General features: G+C 47.5%; 1 protein-coding gene across 1 annotated transcript in view; it reads left to right on the top strand.

The window, feature by feature from the left end:
* The window catches only part of COL20A1 (collagen, type XX, alpha 1), a gene marked incomplete at its 3' end in the record, with an annotated part of 132,884 nt that overhangs the window by 9,203 nt on the left and 103,701 nt on the right, over positions 1–19,980 (top strand). Inside the window, exons 5-9 of the mRNA XM_015412296.1 lie at positions 1,746–1,901; positions 5,251–5,370; positions 13,130–13,294; positions 16,535–16,699; positions 18,668–18,840. Of these exons, the coding sequence (XP_015267782.1) occupies positions 1,746–1,901; positions 5,251–5,370; positions 13,130–13,294; positions 16,535–16,699; positions 18,668–18,840 (779 nt within the window). The remainder of the gene's footprint in view (positions 1–1,745; positions 1,902–5,250; positions 5,371–13,129; positions 13,295–16,534; positions 16,700–18,667; positions 18,841–19,980) is intronic.

Genomic DNA, 19,980 nt, shown 5'->3' on the forward strand with positions numbered 1-19,980 from the left:
CAGCCGTTTCTGTCAAGAGCTCCCTCAGCCCCACCTACCTCACAAGGGTGTCTGTTGTGGGGAGGGGAAGGAGTTTGTAAGCCGCTCTGAGACACCTTTGGGTGGTGAAGGGCGGGGTATAAATCCAATCTCTTCTTCTTCTCTTCTTCTTCTCTTCTTCTTCTTCTTCTTCTACAACTGATCCCCAGCTGACAGAGACCAGCCCCCCTGGAGAAAATTGCTGCTTTGAAGGGTGGACTCTGTGATGTTGGACCATGCTGAGGCCCCTCCGCCCCTCCCCAAACCCCGCCCTCTCCTGGATCCACCCCCCAAAGTCTCCAGGTATTTTCCAACCCAGGCCTGGCAACCCTACTTTGGGGGCAAATGGGGAATTCAGCACAGATCTCTTCCATCCTCATCGAACACTCAGGGTAGGTGGCCAGCTCTGGACTGGGAAATAGTTGGAGATTTTTGGGGCTGGAGCCGGGGGAGGGCGGGGCTTGGGGAGGGGAGGGACCTCAGTGCGGTGTAAGGCCATACAGTCCCCCCTCCAAAGCAGCCATTGTCTGTCTCCAGGGGAACGGATCTCTGTCGCCTGGAGACCAGCTGTAATTCAGGGAGATCTCCAGCCACCACCTGGAGACTACAAATTATGAGAGCTCACGGGGGAAGCTGATCAGCTGATACAAACAACCGTGATATAGTTACTAAGAACTTTTTTAATGTACATTTCTATGCAAATCTCTTTTACTCCTTAGACCTTTTAAAGATCTCTAACAATAACAGAGACTCGGACGACTGGAAGTTCAGAGTGACTTATATGGACCGGCGTTCGAACCAGGCACTTTAGTCAATATGGAAGAATTACATCTACTGTAAGCAGGGCTATTTTGGGGCAGGAACACACAGGAACGGAGTTCCAGCTGGCTTCAGAGTTGGCCACACCCACTACAGCCAAAAGCTCTGCACGTGTGGCTACAGAGAGAAGGCCTGGAAAGCGACCCCCCCATGACTCCGAGGTGGGTGGGCCGGGGGGGGGCCCTGGAAGGATCAGGGAGGCATTTAAATGCCTCCCCATGCCTTCCCCGGCCTGTCCAAGGGCCAGCTTGCCCGGGCTCCCCGCAGCTGCAGGGCTCCCCAGCAACCCAAGGGAAGGCATGGGTGTGGCCTGATAGGCTAATGAGCTTCTGCTGTTGGGTGTGGCCTATTATGCTAATGGGTTCCTGCTGGGCTTTTTCTACAAAAAAAGCCCTGACTGTAAGGTTCTTGGGTATCTATTATCGTTAAAGATCTTTATAAGGTCTAAGTAATATAAAACATTTGCATAGACATTTACATAAAATAAGTTCTTAGCAACTATCTCATGGTTGTTTGCAGGTTTTTTGGGGGGTGGGGAATGCACCGGAACAGAGTCCCGGAACCTCTTTGACAAAATTCTTTTACAAATGTTTAAAAGTTCATGAGTTTTCAGTATACAGATAGAAAACTTCATTCCCCTCTTGAGAGTTCTGGCACCTTCCTCTTCCTCTTCTTCCTCCTTCTCCTCCTCCTCCTCTTCCTCCCCCTCCCCCATGGTTGTTAATATTGATTGATCACCACCTGGCGACTGGCAACCGTAGTCCTAAGGACACTTTCTTGGGAATAAGCCCCCCTTTTAATAAATTAGGACTTACTCCTGACTAGGCAGGGTTGCTTCTTCAAACCACTTCATCACGAGCTCTGATGCCCGAAGCCTCGACTCTACCTAACTCCTCTTCTTGGCTTAGTTCCAAACTTCCAGTGCGACTCCTCTGCGACGACCGATATCATCCTTCTGGTGGACGGCTCCTGGAGCATCGGCCGCAACAATTTCAGGCTCATCCGAGAATTCCTGGCTGCGCTGGTGGCGCCGTTCAACGTTGCTGAGGACAAGATCAGAGTCGGTAAGGGCCTTCTCGGCACCCGGCCTCCACGTTCAAGGATGGAACAAGATCTCACATCACTTACCTGTGGGAACGTAGGTGTGTCGATTCAGAGCTGGATGGGCTTTTAACGCTTGGTGCAGTGGACCATGTGCGAAACTGAAGCGTGCAGGCAGTGAACCTCAAACTAGTATGGTGAGGATTCTATTGAAATCATTGAGCTGTGCCCAGGGCCGGCTCAAAGTGTTTCTGCGCCCTAGGCGAGGCTGCCTTGTGGCGCAGATGCCAACCTCCCGATGGGGCCTGGAGAACTCTAGAGCCAGCCACCCTTTTGCTACCGCCACCACCGCCTCCCCCCCCCGCAGCTGTCAGACCCAGTGAGCACGCCCCACATGTTCCTGCAGCGCCTTCCAAGATGGAAGAGAGATTTCTCTCGTGCTCCACTTCTGAAGGCAGTTTGGGAGGGAGGTGGGGGGATCCTGTCTCCAGGCGGGGGATGCTCACCGGGTGCCTCTCCCCAATTAGCGAAGTGCTGACACTTGGAGAGCTGCTTGCGGGCTTTTGGCGGGGGGGGGAGGCACAGCTCTGCTCCCCATCCAGGGCCCAGCACTCTAGGCGAATGCCTAGTTCGCCTAGTGGGTGAGCCGGCCCTGGCTGTGCCTATGTTATTTTGGAAATCGGGTTCTGTTTAGCCAGCTGGTGTTGAAAAGGATTGAAACGTCTTGATTTATACCAGGGAGAGATGTAGGGCTGTTGTTCTTTCCTGCTGCAATCATTTTCTGTTTGTAGGTCTATGAACACTATTTATATGGGGGACTACAGAGGAGCCTACGGTTGGATTTGAACACATTCTTTTTTTTGCCAATAATGTATTATTGATATGAGCAATCTGTTGGATGTATGTTTATGCATTTAATTGGGTGATGACCACTGACCTATCTTTGCACTTTAATGAACGTAATATACAGTTTTGATCATATATAGTTGTGAATTGTTGATGGTCTTCCATTGGTGGGTGTTATTTGTGACTATACTCATCAGGAAGCCTTGCTCAGCAGGACTGCCTTAGGGCTGCTGCTGGCCCAGCCTTCCTGATGCCTTTAAACACAGTCCTTCCCCCCCCCTTACACCAGATGGGTGGGTGTTTGTCAGGTGTAAGAGTAGGGCCAGGGTACTTTAATCCATCAGGGAGGCCGCCCCAGCAGGATCACCTTAGCGATGCTGCTGGCCCAGCTTAGCCACACTCCCACCCACTATGGAAATATACCCCAAATTTGTAGAAAAGTGGTTTCCTGTATTAGGTTATTCAACTTCTCAAAATGTGGGTTCTAGAAAACTGGTTCATATGAACTTGCTGCTCAGATGTTGTTTTGAATATGTAGTTACGTCCCATTGCTTAAATGTAACATAAATAAGAAGCATTTTTGTAAAAAAAAAAGAAAGAAAAAAGTATGTCCTGCACACACACACCCAAATCCAATGCCCAGGCCAACCCCCTGCACCAAGAAACCCAAAATAAGGGAGTGCATTCCTACCATGATGTCAACCCCCACTACAAAGAGATTTCTGAGAAACACGACCCCTAAGGAGGTAAAAAAGGGGGAAAATGTGTCCCCCCCATTGTTTTCTATGTGCCTGGCAGGCTGCTGCCTCCCCCCCCCCATTGGTCAACTGTGTAGTTCAGAGTTCTGAGGTAAAACCTGCCTGCTGGCACCCACCTCCCTCTGATTGCTCAGCTGTGGATCTCAATGTTCTGAGGTAAAAACACAGTTAAAAGCAAAGCTATTTTTGGGCAGGAACGCACAGGAACGGAGTTCTGGCTGGCTCCCGAGTTGGCCACACCCAGCAGGAACCCATTAGCATAATAGGCCACACCCAACAGCACAAACTCATTAGAATTGGCTACATTAGGGGTGTGTGGCCTAACATGCAAAGGAGTTCCTGCTACAAAAAAAGCCCTCTGGGTGTTGACAACAAGGTAAACAGAATAAGAAGCAAAAGGTGGGTGTGACTGGATGACCACACTTCTGGTAATATGGGGGTGTGGCCTAATATGCTAATGGGCTGTGCTGTCAAGGGTGTGGCCTAATATGCTAATGAGTGTCTGCTGTTGGGTGTGGCCTATTATGCTAATGAGTTCCTGCTGGGCTTTTCTACAAAAAAAGCCCTGGTTAAAAGAGACTGCAGACAGTTGACGACAGTTACAGAAATCAGTGATTCAAGACTCCTGAATAGGTATTGCTCATAACAGCCAGCATGGCAATTGAGTTTCTGAATGTTCATGGGGAGATAGTAAAGGGCCTTTCTAGGAGTCTACTCCAGAGTGAGCTCACCAAGCAGCCTGGTGATCCTAGCACCTGAGGGCAGAACCCCCACTGTGGTCTTTTTTTAAAAAAAAAAACAACCCTCTTTATTCGGATATCACAATAGGTAAATTTATAATTCATGTAAAAAGAAATCTCATATCCTTTTTTCTTCCATATTCCCCTCCCCCTTCTGACTTCCCGCAGTGCTCAAACTTCTCATTCCCCCTTAGGTCAACCCATTTCCCAATTCTTTAATAATATATATTTATTACAGGTACCATATCTCTTTATCTATAGATCTATATATACATTTAAACTTAATCTAGATAGCTCTCAGTCTTAATAATCGTCTAAGCAAAATACATTGTTTTTAACATCCCAATATTTCTCCATATAATCTTTAAAGTCCTTCCAATCTGCAAAAAAGTCCTCTGCTTCTTGATTTTTGAGCTTTCTTGTCATTTTGTCCATTTCAACCATAAAAAGTAACTTCTTTAACCACTCCCAAATATCAGGAGTTTTTTCTTGCTTCCAGCATTGAGCGTACGTCATTCTAGCAGTTGTACTCATATACCACATTAATGTTCGTTTTGCAATATTGACTTGAGAGATCCTTCGGTAGAGGAAAACCCCGCAGTACTTATGTCTCACTTCATCCTTTACACTGCAATCGTCTCCATTAGAATTCCTACAAACGTTACCTTTCAAACTTCACATCATCAGTATTATAACTGGATTTACAGAACTTAAATACTGTAGCGAAGCACAGGTATCATGCTAGTATCCAGAGGTCATTTCGGGGGGGAAAAAAGTGTGGCCTTATGACACACTTCCGGTGATGTCAGGGTGTGTGGCATATGCTAATGAGTTATGCTAATGAGTTCCCCTAGCTCTTTTTCTACGAAATGACCCCTGCTAGTATCTAATAAATCTATATCTGAGGTGAGAATAGAACACTGGCTTTTCAGAAGCAAAGGTCACATGGTGTCCATCGGGCCACACTGGCTTTACTTGGACTTCCTTTCTGGAAACTTTCTGCTGATTTCTCCCTGTTCCTCTTCCAGGCTTATCCCAATACAGCAGTGATCCGCGCACTGAATGGGACCTGAAAACGTACACCACCCGGGAAGAGGTGTTAGGTGCATTGAGGAGCTTGCAGTACAAAGGAGGAAACACTTTCACAGGTATCTCTCAGCGTAATCTACTTCACATAGTTGTTGTAAAGATAAAATGGAGAAGAGGAGGAGGAGATTGGATTTATACCCCACCCTTCACTACCCAAAGGAGTCTCAGAGCGGCTGACAAACTCCTTTCCCTTTCCCTCCCCACAACAGACACCCTGTGAGGTAGGTGGGGCTGAGAGAGAGCTCTTGACAGAAACTGCTCTTTTTCAAGAACAGCTCTTATCAGAGCTACGGCTTGCCCAAGGTCATCCAGCCAGGTGCAAGTGGAGGAGTGGGGAATCAAACCCGGTTCTCCCAGATTAGAGTCCGCACACTTAACCACTACATCAAACTGGAATGATGTCAGCCACCTTGGGTCCCCATTGGGTTGCCAGCCTCCAGGTGGGGCCTGAGGATCTCCCAGAATGATAACGAATCTCCATATGACAGAGATTGGTTATTCTAGAGAAAATGGAAGGTGGACTAAGAACATAAGAGAAGCCATGTTGGATCAGGTCCATGGCCCATCCAGTCCAATACTCTGTCACACAGTGGCCAAAAACCACGCGCCATCTGGAGGTCCACCAGCGGGGCCAGAACTCCAGAAGCCCTCCCACTGTTGCCCCTCCAAGCACCAAGAATACAGAGCATCCCTGCCCCATACATAGTGTTAAATAGATACCTTGTGGCTAATAGCCACTGATGGACCTCTGCTCCATACGTTTATCCAATCCCCTCTTGAAGCTGCCTGTGCTTGTAGCTGCCTCCACTTCCTGTGGCAATGAATTCCACATCTTAATTACTCATTGGGTGGAGAAGGACAGCCTTTTATCTGTTCTAAGCCTACTTTTCATTCATTTCATTGAGTGCCCACAGGTTCTTGTATTGCAAGAAAGGGAGAAATGTACTTCTTTACCTTCTCTATCCCATGCATAATCTTATAAACCTCTATCACGTCACCCCTCCATTGTCATTCTCCAAGCATTCTCCAAGCCCTAACCTCTTTAAGTTTTCTTCATAGGGAAGGTTTTCCATCCCCTTAATCATTTCAGTTGCCCTTTTCTGCATTATAAAGGTAAAGGTTCCCTTGCTCGAAAGCCAGTCGAATCTAGGGTTGTGGTGCTCATCTCCGTTTCCAAGCCGAAGAGCCAGTGCTGTCCGAAGACGTTTCCGTGGTCATGTGGTCGGCATGACTAAACACCAAGGCGCACAGAACACTGCATTATACTCTACAGCTAAGTCCCTCACTTCCCCCAAACACTACCCTCCCCAGGTTCCGCCCCTAAATCTCCTGGAATTTCCCAACCTGGAGTGGACAACCCTATATATAGGCTTTCCTTGTAAGGAAACATAGAAATGCAAGCTGATAGCCACACACAGCCTCCCAAGCTCCAGATTTCAGAATGGGCTGTTCCCGCAGCAGATGTGTCTCTTTGTGGCCAATTAATTTTAAGTGTTTATATCCCAATTCTCGACCAGGAATTGGTGCCCAGAGCAGCTAAGGAAATGATGAAAATCAATTAAAAATCAATAATCCCCCGTCTGAAACATCTCTGAACATAAAAACAATGGGGAAATAATTTTTAGAACTAGAAAGATGAAAAACCAAACTGTGAGCTACGAGAAATCATATCCATTACGGTCAGATTAAAGCAGCAGAAACAGATACAGAAACATCATTTTGATTTAAAAAGTACTGAAGTTTTCAGAGGGCTGGGCTGGGGAAAAGAATGTTACCTGGGAGATTAATTTTAAAGGGATAGCTGGGTTAGCCTGCGGCAGCAACAGTAAAGCCCTAAACTGTCTGGGATGTTCATACCTGGGGGACCATCTCTTCCAACATATCTCCCACCCCGAAATCTGCGTTCTTCAATCTGCAACCTGCTTGTGGTGCTTGACCACTGGGATGTCCGCCTGGCATCCACCAGGACGAGGGCCTTCTTTGTGGTGGCCCCGTCCTGGTGGAACCAGCTGTCAGATGGTACATGGAACCTGCGGGACTTATCTAAGTTCAGCAACCTGCAAAGCAGAGCTCTTCCATTTAGCTTGTTATTAGTCGGGTCTGTTTATAAGGGCTGCCTTTCTAGTTTTATTTGTATTATGTTTTTCATAGATATCTGTCAATATTTTAGCTGTGTGAGCAAGAGAAACCTTTACCTTTACTTTAGCTGCCTTTGAACCACTTGGTGGCAAGAGGCAGCATATAGATTTTTAAATGATGGTGATGACGATGAGGAGAAGTCTAATGGTACATAAGAACATAAGAGACACCAATGTTGAATCAGGCCAATGGCCCATCCGGTCCAACACTCTGTCATATGGTGGCGAAAAATACCAGGTGCCATCAGGTGGTCCAGCAGTGGGGCCAGGACACTAGAAGCCCTCCCACTGTTGCCCCCCAAGCACCAAGAATACAGAGCATCACTTGCCCCAGACTGAGAGTTCCTATCTATACCCTGTGGCTAATAGCCACTGATGGACGTCTGCTCCATATGCTTATCTAATTCCCTCTTGAATCTGTCCATGCTTGTAGCTGCCACCACCTCCTGTGGCAGTGAATTCCATGTGGTAATCACTCTTTGGGTGAAGAAGTACTTCCTTTTATCTGTTCTGCTTTAAAGACTGGTGGAAAATGCCATCAAGACACAGCCAGAGGGCAGTGGGAGGGCTCACAAGAAGCAGCAGGAAAGTTGAGTGGGTGGTGGCAGCAGGCCCCACTGGAAGATCTGGGCTGCAGCCAGTGCCCTACCTCAAGGTCTGGTGATGCCACCTCTGCTTCCAGACCACATCTACTGATCTGAAACACACAGGAAATGGAAGATTTGTGTACGGTGCGAACCAGCCCCAATTTTCCCCATTGCGTCAAACGCACTCTGAGCATCAAAAAGGGTGCAAAAGAGACGGACGGATTGGGGATGCCTGCGATGCAAGTGGGTGAAACTAAATGGCTCGCCGTGACAGCATAACAAATGGAAATAGATGAACACGGGCAGATGTGTCACTCGTTAGCCGGTGAGCACCAGATGGCGGCATTATTCTCCGAGTTTGATTTCCCGTGGTTTATTGTGAGGCTTTATCATATTGCTATTCTTGCTCTTTTATGCTGGAAGCTGCCGTGTAAGCCGTTATGCTGAGAGGCAGGGTAAAAATACCCGTACGAAAACAAATGGAATAATCCGTCATTTCCCTGCTTTTATTGTCCCTTGATCTGTCCTCTTCTGGGACATTCTGTCCTGTGATCCAGTGTTTCTCTTTAGTTTTGGCCGAGGGATGCTAATGAATGAGCAATCAAAGCCAACTTACAGATGAAACACTCACCTGCTTTGTTTCAGGAAAGTAGCCCTGTTGGTTTGCAGGGGAACGGCTCGATTCAAGCGCCTTAGAGAGCAATCAGATTTGTTTGTGGGTGTCTGTGCCCGTGCCTGGAAGTCATGGTGACTTCTGGCGACCCCTAGTGGGGCCTGGAAAATGTTCAGAGGAGTGGCTGATAGAGCCCGTCTCTGCCTCCCGACTGCTGGTATTCCTTGGAGGTCTCCCATCCAAGTTCTTGCTAGGGTCGGCCCTGCTTAGCTTCCGAGATCAAGCGAGATTGGGCTTGCCTGGGCTAACCAGATCAGGGTGGGAACAACCAGATTTCTGAAGTCTGAGCTTTTGAAAGTCAAAGCTCTCTCCACCTGAACTTTGCCTCTCAGGAACTCATACTCTGACATTCTTGCTGGTCCCTAAGCTGCTACTCTTGAGAGTCCCTTGGACTGCAAGGAGATCGAATCAGTCAATCCTAAAGGAAATCAACCCTGATGGTTCCCTGGAAGGCCAGATACTGAAGCTGAAGCTCAAATACTTTGGCCACCAAATGAGAAGGGAGCCCTCACTGGAGAAGACCCTGATGCTGGGAAAGATTGAAGGTCAAAGAAGAAGGGGATGGCAAGGGATGAGATGGTTAGACAGTGTTATCGAGGCAACGAACATGAAGTTGAGCAAATTCTGGAGGACGGCAGAAGACAGGAGGGCCTGACGTGATGTGGTCCACGGGGTTGCGAAGATTCGGACTCGACTGTGCGACTGAACAACGACAACAGCGAGCTGCGACTGGACTTGGATCTAGCTGTTTGCCTGTTTTAGCGGGACAGAGGAAGCAGTTCTGAATTGAACCATGTGGAATGACCTTACACTGAGATGGACCGCTGGTCCTTCTGGCCGAGTTCAGCCTACTGTGACTGGCAGCAGCTCTCTGGCCGAGCGCGCCTCCATTCTTGCGACCTGGGATCTGTTAAACCACTTTAATCAAAAGTAGAGATGTAAAATTTCCGGAAAGTTTGAAGCTCAGAAAAAAAACCCGGGTTTTTTCCGGGGGGGAACGGAAATTTTCGGAAAAATTGAAAAAAATGCTACATTAGCACTTCTTTTGTCTTTTCTAGATTGAGTCATTCTGTTACTTTAGGAACATAAAATATGACTATGGACATTTTTACTTGGCATGAAATTATCACAACTAGCATATTAAAAATATAGTGTGTCCAAACAGTTATTACAAACAGAATACCCGCCCACATGCAAAAACAAAACTGAAACCTTTTTCTTTTCTCGTGACAATAGCACCTCCTAAAGGAAGAAATGCATCTTGTTCTTGCATTGGAGAGTTCAGTTTGTAACCTAGGACTTGCTTGTCAGTGTACAGAAATTAGATCAATCTGATACCATATATATATATTTTAGAAATGATTTGGAAAATATTTGAACACCTTGTCTTAAAATATTTTATTCATCATGTTAAAATAAAACATTCCATAATCAATTTTCTTTTCTTTTCTTTTTTCAATTTTTTCAATTTTTCGGAAAAAAAACAAAAAAGGCTTCAGGAAAAAAACGGGGGGAAAAACGTTTCCCCCCCCGAATGTTTCCATTTTTTCCCGGGCCTTCACATCTCTAATCAAAAGTGGGTTTGGAGAAAGCGTGGACAGGAAGGTATGGGTTTCTGTACCTTCCTGCATACATACAGTGTTCCGTCTGGAGAAGAGGAGGTTGGGGGTGGGGGACAGGATGGCTCTCTTGAAGTATCTGAAGGGCTGTCACTTAGAGGAGGGCAGGGAGCTGTTCCTGTGGGCAGCAGTCGATAGACGAACAGAGACGAACAGGCAAGAGATGAACAGAAGTGGTTTGCCATGGCCTGCCTCTGCGAAGCAGCCTGAGTCTCCCATCCAAGTATTAACTATGGCTGAGCTTGCATAGCTTCCCAGGTCTGATGAGATCAGGCTAGGCTGAGCTCTTTAGGCTGCTGAGCTGTCCAAAATCTCGGGGTGGGAAGAATTGCAGTTGGAAAGGGGATCGCTTGGGTGGTGGGGAACTCTGTGGCGGTTCTGTTGCTGCTAAAAATGCCTTTGGATTTTCAGCAGTAATGAGAACCAGTCAAGGAATTGCTCCCATGCAGAAGCAACCTAACTGTGGTTAATGATCCATGGTTTCAGATCCTGGCCTGATGGATCCTAGCCAGACCCATAGCCAGGTTTTTGTGGCTTGTGGGGCATTTTTTTTTTCCTGATGGGGCTGAAGTTCTCAGTGCAGAACAAAAAGCCATTTAGTCAATAGAGAGCTGTGACCAGGAGAGATCTCTAAATGGCGAGCTGTCAACCACTTTCATAGAATCATAGAAAGTTGGAGTTGGAAGGGACCTTGCAGGTCATCTAGTCCAACCCCCTGCACTCTGCAGGAGCATAGCCAAAAGATAGCCCTACATACCTACAACATACCCGAAAGATGGCCGTCCAGCCTCCGCTTGAAAACGTCCAGCGAAGGAGCATCCACTGCCTCCCGAGGCAGACTGTCCCACTGCTCAACCACTCTTACAGTTAGGAAGTCTCTCCTGATATTTAGCTGGTAACGACTCCCTTGTAATTTCCACCCATTAGATCTAGTCTTGCAATCCAGAGCAAGAGAGAATAGATCCGCTCCATCTTCTACATGACAGCCCTTCAGACTGCCATCATGTCCCCTCTAAGCCCTCTCTTTCCCAGGCTAAGTATACCCAACTCTTTCAGCCTTTCCTCATAAGATTTGGATTCCAACCCTCTCACCATCCTTTAGATGACAGTTCTCAGCGACTGCAAGCTAATCACTTCTGCCAGCCTAAGCAACAATTCTGATAACAAGCCGGCGGGGGGTGGGGTGGGGTGATGACTTCTATAGTCAAGAAAGCTAACACATAGGCAAAACAAAGAAGTCTCTTAAAGGAGACCAGTTTCTTGACACAAGAGTTAGAAGAGATCCTAGAGGTCACCTACTCCAACCCCCTTTCTCATTGAGGGACTTAGTCAACTACAGCACCCCACTCTGCTTAAAGGAGTGCACATTTTTAAAAACGTTTAAAAATGATTGAAAAAAGCACTTACAGGAGAAATTCTTTTCGGGGTATGTCTTTAAGAAAGGGGGCAGAGCCCCCCAGAGCCCCACTGTAGCTACGGGCCTGATCCTAGCTGGCCACAGTCGGTGGAGTGGCCCAGGTTCAGACAGTCACACTAACCACAGTTTAGCTGAACCATAATTTCATGTGATGTCTGAACCAAGCTGAAGTCTCAAGGCCTGATTCACTGTTGCACCTGGTGATTTCAGAACGTCCGGTAAAACTGGCGAGGGGAGAATTCCCGCTTTGCCCCACGGGCCATAACCATTGCCTATTCTTCTCCACTGCCATTGGTTTCATGCCCAGTTCTGAAGCCTCCTATTGGGATATTTGGTTAATATAGCAGAGTTTGCCCAGTCACCGAGTGTGATATCGTATTCAGTAAATAAGTCTCCCAAGAAGTATATTGCAAAAGTAAAACTTACATTTATTCAAGTGGAACAAAGTTTTGAGTCCATTGGCACCTTTAAGACCCAACAAAGCTTACTTCTGGGTCCGTTCTCATTCAGGATGCAGTCAAAGGAGACAGAGAAGCCTAACTTTAAAAAATCACTATCCCTGTCACAAATGGCAAGATAATCTGGCCTGAGCTTGATCTCATCAGACCTGAGAAGCTATATGCATGATCAACCATAGCTTGTATTTGGGTGGGAGACTGAGGCTGCTACACAGAGGTAGGCAATGGCAAACCACCTCTGTTCATGTATGGGAGTATGAGGGCACTGTTTCTACAGGAGAGAACTGTAGAGACGTATGATTCCATGAAGAGCCATGTGAAGATTTGGGGAGAACAAAGAGCAGAGAGAGAGGGTGCAAGGGTCAAAGGCCAACTCCCAGGTTGACAGAAAGAGAGACATCTCATTTAAGGAAATAACACTGATATAACACTGAAAGCCAGATTGGTGTAGTGGTTAAGAGTGCTGACTCTAATCTGGGAGGAACTGGGTTTGATCCCCCACTTCTCCACATGCAGCTGCTGGAGTGACCTTGGGTTCAGTCACAGTTCTCTCAGAGCTGTTCTCTTAAGAGCAGTTCTCTCAGAGCTCTTTCAGCCCCACTTACCTCACAAGGTGTCCAGGAAGGAGATTGTAAACTGCTCTGAGACTCCAAGTGAAGGGTGGGGTGTGAATCCTCTTCCTCCTCCTTCACCACTCTCTTCTCTTCTCTTCTCTTCTCTTCTCTTCTCTTCTCTTCTCTTCTCTTCTCTTCTCTTCTCTTCTCTTCTCTTCTCTTCTCTCTTCTCTTCTCCTCTCTTCTCTCCTCTCCTCTCCTCTCCTCTTCTCTCTTCTATACACGTAGAGGGTTGTAGCGCCCCCTAGTGTCCAGGCATGCTGAGCTGCTCACTCCAGTACCTCCCACCTTCCGTTCTTTCTCCCTTTGAAGGACTCGCATTGACCCACGTCTTGGAACAGAACCTGAAGCCCGAAGCTGGAGCTCGGTCCGAGGCTCCCAAACTGATCATCCTCTTGACCGACGGCAAATCGCAGGACGACGCCGGCCCCTCTGCACAAACCTTGAAGAATATGGGAATTGAGATCTTTGCCGTTGGTGAGTCCACGTCCCAAGTGTGTTGTGTGTGTCTTTGTGGTGAAATCGATGCATCTTATTGGGCCCGGGGGGTGGGGGAACCTGGTCTGATGGGATCGACACATGTGTGTGGTTGCGGTGCTCCCACACCCCACCTGCAAGGTGGGGGCTCACAGCAAGCTGGGCACAGGTCATCTGTGCACACTGAGGCCACCACAAGAAGGATGCAGGCATGCCAAAGTCCAGCCAACGTCCCTTTATTGGCGCTGGGGCCGGCGTTCAGCTTTGCCTTTCCCGGGAGAGAAATGGCACTTCCCCTTTCCTGGCTCCATGTGTCCTGTAGCTTCCACGCCCATTGACCACCCCCAACCAGTGTTCCCTCTAAGCTGAGTTCGTGTGAGCTAGCTCAGTTTTTTTTAGCCTCCGGCTCATACATTTTGGTCTTCGCTCAGGAAGGAGGGCTCCAGAGCAAACTCATTTATGCAGCAGCCAAATCGCTCGCTCACAACTTTAATGCCAGCAGCTCACAAAGCAGATTTTTTGCTCACAAGACTCCACAGTGTAGAGCAGGGGTGTCAAACGTGCGGCCCAGGGCCCGGATAAGGCCCCCGGAGGGCTTCCATCAGGCCCGCAGTGGAACTGGCCGTCTCCTGCTTCCAGTTCTGCTGCTGCTGCATCATAGCTTGCTTCGCCAGCCTCTCTCAATCACTCAGCCATTTCATGTTTTAACCTGGGTCCTAGATTCAGAACTCTGAGCATGAGATTTCTGTGGTGAATGTCAATAGATCTAAAGCAGGTTTGCCGCTCACAGAGCTAATGGTTTAAGCATGTTTTTATTTTAAGTTAAAAAAAACACCTTTGTGTTTGTGTCCTTTATAAAGTTTATATCTCTGCTACCTGGCAACCTAGCAGTTGGAAAGCAAGAAATTGCAAGTAGATAAATAGGTACCACTTCGGTGGGAAGGTAACAGCATTCTGTGCGCCTTGGTGTTTAGTCATGCCGGCCACATGACAACGGAAACGTCTTCGGACAGCGCTGGCTCTTCGGCTTTGAAACGGAGATGAGCACCGCAACCTTAGAGTCGGATTCGACTGGCTTTCGAGCAAGGGAACCTTTACCTTTACTTTAGCTGACATTACATTTTAGGACACACATGGCCTGTCCATGTCCCTCCACTACTATATGCGAATGACATGGTACTATTGTCCTGTTCCAAAGTTGGCTTAAAGCGTTCACTAAATAGATGTCTTTCATATTTTATAACAAATAAATTACTTTTAAACCATGAAAAATCAAAAATACTTCTCTTTTCCAAAACTTGGCAACCATTCAAACGGACAATTGGAGGCAAACCGATTGAACAAGTTAAAATGTGTAGATACTTAGGTCTGCCCTTTCGGTATAATGCATCTTGGTCTGTGCAGCGTAATTCAGCAATAAATATGGCCAACATAAACGCTTCCGCCATTTCCCGATTCTTCTACACCAGAGGCAACCAATTCATACCAGCTGTATTAAAAGTCTTCAAGGCCAAAGTAACCCCCCCCCCCCCCCCTCGACATGTATGGTATTCCAGTATGGATAAGCGCACTTAATGGCACAATAGAATGTGTTCAATCTAAATCTCTTCAAAAGATCGTGGGAATGCCGTGCTGTTTACCTTATGCAGCCTTGTGTTTAGAAACTGGGTTAAATTCTGTGGAACCTGGTGCATGGCTAATGACAATAAAATATTGGCTGCGTCTACATTACAATGTAGTCCAAGGAATCCTTATACAACAAATGCTCACAGAGTCAAACATGTCTAACTGCCTACCACACATTGAGAACAAAATAACTGCCACGGGCATCCCATTGGACTCACTGCTCATGCTCCCTTTTATGGATGCTTTACAGATGATTAAACGCAGAGCCCTCGACATTGAAACACAAAGGCTTAGCCAACAAATCTCGCTCCCCTCTGAACTTTGAGATTCCCCTCACGGGAGGCCGAATGCCCCCATACCTATCTAATATACAAGCACCACAACAGCGCAGAGCTTTTTCACTAGCAAGATTCAATGCACTACCATCAGCAGTCTTGCCTGGGAGATATAATAATAGAGCATATACATATAGACTTTGCCATTGTAACTCTGGATGCATCGAGACAGTTCCACATATCTGTTTGCACTGCCAGTTTTATGTAGATGTTGGTTTTAGATATTTAAACCCTATTTTAGCCAACATGACGGACCTTCCTGATGCTTTACAAGTGCACCGTCTCCTGAATGATTCCGCTCCTGAAATATCAGTGAAGGTAGCCACGTTTTTACAATCCGCTAAAAAGCGACGTCAGGAAAAAATGATCAAAATGGTTCAGTATGTCCTTATGGGGCTCTTTTTGTAGCAGGAACTCCTCTGCATATGAGGCGACACACCCCTAATGTAGCCAATCCTCCAAGAGCTTACAGTAGCCCCTGTAAGAAGAGCTCTGTAAGCTCTTGGAGGATTGGCTACATTAGGGATGTGTTGCCTCATATGCAGAGGAGTTCCTGCTACAAAAAGAGCCCGCTGGAGATCTGTGTGGGCTGAAGCAACGCAACCTCCTTGGGACCGTGTAGTGAGCAATGTTCCCTCTAAGCTGAGTTAGTGTGAGCTTGCTCACAGTTTTTTAGCCTCCAGCTCACACATTTTTGTCCTAGCTCAGGAAGGAGGGCTCCAGAGCAAACTAATTTATGCAGCAGCCAAATCGCTTGCTCACAACTTTAATGCCAGTCGCTCACATAGGAGAATTTTTGCTCACAAGACTCCACAGCTTAGAGGAAACATTGGTAGTGAGTACATGCTAGAGGTGAGACCAGAACTACGGATATTTTGTTTCGTGACTCAACCGCTGCGCTGCTGTTTTACAGCAAATTCATGCTAGATTCTCTCATGCCGTCTTTGTTTGGCCCCCTTGCCAATCACAAAACAACATAATGGGGCTGAGACAGGTGTGTCTATATATTCAGAGAAACCCCCCCCCATAAGTGGAGAATACGTGTAAATTCTGCCCCCCCCCCAAGCCCCTAAAATGTCTGGAAGATAGCTGAGTAAGTTAAAAGGGAAAAGGGGGGAGAGGGCAAATTACTTCGCTCAAACCCCCAAGCGTTTATCAGAACCTGGAGGAGGAGATTTCAGCGGGTGGGATGAGATTTCCAAATTGCTCCCCACAATTATTCTTAGGCATTCAGCTTGCTTTGCACACCCATCTCAGCTGTTGCCGTTCATTTTGAAAGGAGTGAAAAACGCCGACGAGGCAGAATTGCGCCAGGTGGCCTCTGAGCCTTTGGAGCTGACGGTGTACAACGTCCTGGACTTCCCACTGCTCAGTTCTCTGGTTGGCCGGCTGACACGAGTCTTGTGTGCATGGATTAAGGAGAAGAACAAGGAGGAGAACACAGGTGAAGCCAACGACAATGTCTTTGTTTAGCTTCCAGACCGTCATTTCCTAGACATAGGGTTTTTCTGCATTATCATTTTCCTAGCTTCTGTGAGCCTATTGCTTCAGGGTTTGTTTCTTTTTCCTCACGTGTTTTGCTCCCTCTGGTGGTCGATTCAATATTACATCACTGTATGTCCAGCATAAAAAATGCACTTTAAATCTGGTGTGTGTGTGGGAACCACCCCACCCTATTCTGGTTTGTTTTTTGTTTCCATCGCATTTTGGGTGGTTTTTTTTAAATTGTAAGCCACCCTAGTCGCCCATAGGAGAGAAAAGCTGGATACAGATAAATATCTTACCTGCATTTTAGAATTCTTCCAAGGAGATCATGGCAATGTAAGGTCCCCCCCTCCCAATTTTAGTTCCACAGCAACCCTTTTAAGTACATTAGGCTGAGAGATATCAATTGGCCCACAGTCTCATCCATCAGGCTTTCTGTTTGAGAAGAAGAAAGAAGAAGAAGAGAAGAGATTGGATTTATACCCCATAAGAACATAAGAGACACCAGTGTTGGATCAGACCAAAGGCCCATCCAGTCCAACACTCTATCACACAGTGGCCAGAAATACCAGTGCCATCAGGAGGTCCACCAGTGGGGCCAGGACATTAGAAGCCCTCCCACTGTTGACGCCCCCCAAGCACCAAGAAGACAGAGCATCACTTGCCCCAGAGTCCCTATCTATACCTTGTGGCTAATAGCCACCGATGGACCTCTGCTCCATAGGCTTATCTAATTCCCTTTTGAAGCCGTCTTCACTCGGAGTCTCAGAGTGGCTTACAAACTCCTTTCCCTTCCCCTCCCCACAACAGACACCCAGTGAGGTAGGTGGGGCTGAGAGAGCTCTGACAGAAACTGCTCTTTTTCAAGAATACCTCGGAGAGAACTATGGCTTGCCCAAGGTCATCCAGCAGCTGCATGTGGAGGAGTGGGGAATCAAACCCGGTTCTCCCAGATAAGAGTCCACGCACTTAACCACTACACCAGTCTTGCTCTGAGTCCAATGCTCTACTGCAGGGGTCCTTAACCTTTTTGACCCTATGGGCACCCTTGGGACTTTGACACTGGATGGTGGGTGCAACCCCATAATGGCTGCCATTAGAGGCAGAGCCAGCCACAAAATGGCCACCCCAAGAGGTGGAGCCAACCAAAACAATCTCATGGAGTGAAGCCATGCATAACTCTGATAGTAACTCTTCAACATTTCAAGGCAGGAGCTGTGTTTGACAGTACATCTTTTAAAACAAACACCTTGGTTAGAAGCATTTCCTTGCATATTCACAGCTCACTTCCAGTCCTACCTTGAAGACTGAAGTGCTGTGGTGCCAGCTGCTGTTGAAACAACTTCTTAAAAATCTGCATGGTCAATCAGAATCCCTGCTGGGCATAAAGCCCCATCTTGCCCTGCCCACTTTCTAAAAACACCTGGTGGGCGTTGGAAATATGTGTGTTGCAAGGTCTAAAATTCAGTCATTATAGGGTTAAATGTGCTTACCTTGTGGGCTATTGTTTAGACTGACCTGGCAAGGAGCCAATGGAAACAAAGCCCAGAAAACCGAAGTCTGTTTACTCACAATAATTGATTAATGTACTCAGGTGATTTCCTTCTCGGGGTCGAGAAGAAGAAGACGAATCTCCATTGTTGTAGATTGTGTGGTCGAAGTATAAAGATGTAGCCTTAGGTGTCTTTGTTGTTTCGTAGATTTCCCGTGAACCCTTCCCTTTAGAAATAAAGATTTTTACATAGAAAGGAAATGCCTCCTCTCCAGTGAAGCAAACGTCCATTGCAATCTCTGAATATCTAACTATTTTGCCAATTTTTCCAATGGTGGGCACCAGGAAAGGCGGCTGTGTGCGCCGTGTCGGGGAGCCCTGCTCTGCTGTAACACCACACAATATGAGACACTTGTCTGCTTTTCACACTTGCAGGCGATCCAGTCAAAACTGCTCCGGTGAATGGCGGTGCCCATCTGAGCCCATCCAACCTGGTGGTAAAAGAGGTGACTGCCGGAAGCATGCACCTCATCTGGAAGCCTCCACTGGTACCACCCAAGAAGTACAGGGTGGTCTACTACCCATCCAGGGGTGGGATCCCCAAAGAGGTAAGCGGTCCCATGTCTTGATGGCACGAGGCCCGGTAAATCAGCCAGAGAGCAAGGAAACGCTGCAAGAGCTTTAATCTGCCATAGCAGTGCAGAAAGCGTTCCATGCGTGTCCAGCCACGGAACGTCTGCGTCTCTGTTAAAGGATTTGTGCACTGCAGATGATTCAGAGAGATGCTGTAGGGCACTTCCGTCGCATGGGTGGACTGCTGGGACATAATTGCACTACATGGACTGAGAATATACGCCCAAGACAGCCCTGTAGCCAGAAATTTTTGGCTGGTGGGGCAGGGAGCGGGGCACTGGGGCAGGGAAGCCAGATGCGGGTAACTTAATTAGATCACATGGGGGGTAGCAAAGGAAAGAGAGAAAGAGAAGGTTTAACAGCTCTTCCCCAGGGAGTGAAACTGACCAGAAATGGCAGGGTGGCTTCCCTTTCCTTCCCCAGCCTTCCCTCCGCTGCCGCTTCTGGTCAGCTTCACTCCCCTCCGATCAGCTGTAGAGACCACGCCCTCATACTCCCACACACATGATGCCGGACAAGCTGGCCATTTGTGACAGGGGAAAGAAGTCTTTCGATTAGGAGTCTCTCCTTTCGACTGCAACCTGAAGGTGGACTGGATCGACTTGAATAAATGTAAGTTCACCTTCTTTGGTGTAGTGGTTAAGTGCGCGGACTCTGAGCTGGGAGAACCGGGTTTGATTCCCCACTCCTCCACTTGCACCTGGCTGGATGACCTTGGGCAAGGCATAGTTCTGATAAGAGCTGTTCTTGAAAAAAGAGCAGTTTCTGTCAGAGCTCTCTCAGCCCCACCTACCTCACAGGGTGTCTATTGTAGTGGGGGGGGGAGGGAAAGGAGTGAAGGGTGGGGTATAAATCCAATCTCAATCACTTCCTCTTCTTCTTCTTCCTCTTCTTCGATGAAGATTGGTGTAGTGGTTCAGTGCGTGGACTAATCTGGGAGAACAGGGTTTGATTCCCCACTCCTCCACTTGCACCTGGCTGGATGACCTTGGGCAAGGCATAGTTCTGATAAGAGCTGTTCTTGAAAAAAGAGCAGTTTCTGTCAGAGCTCTCTCAGCCCCACCTACCTCACAGAGTGGGGAGGGCATGGGAAAGGAGTTTGTAAGCTGTTCTGA

This window comes from Gekko japonicus, unplaced genomic scaffold, assembly GCF_001447785.1.
Source record: "Gekko japonicus isolate JY-2015 unplaced genomic scaffold, Gekko_japonicus_V1.1 scaffold3488, whole genome shotgun sequence".
Classification (NCBI taxonomy): domain Eukaryota; kingdom Metazoa; phylum Chordata; class Lepidosauria; order Squamata; family Gekkonidae; genus Gekko; species Gekko japonicus.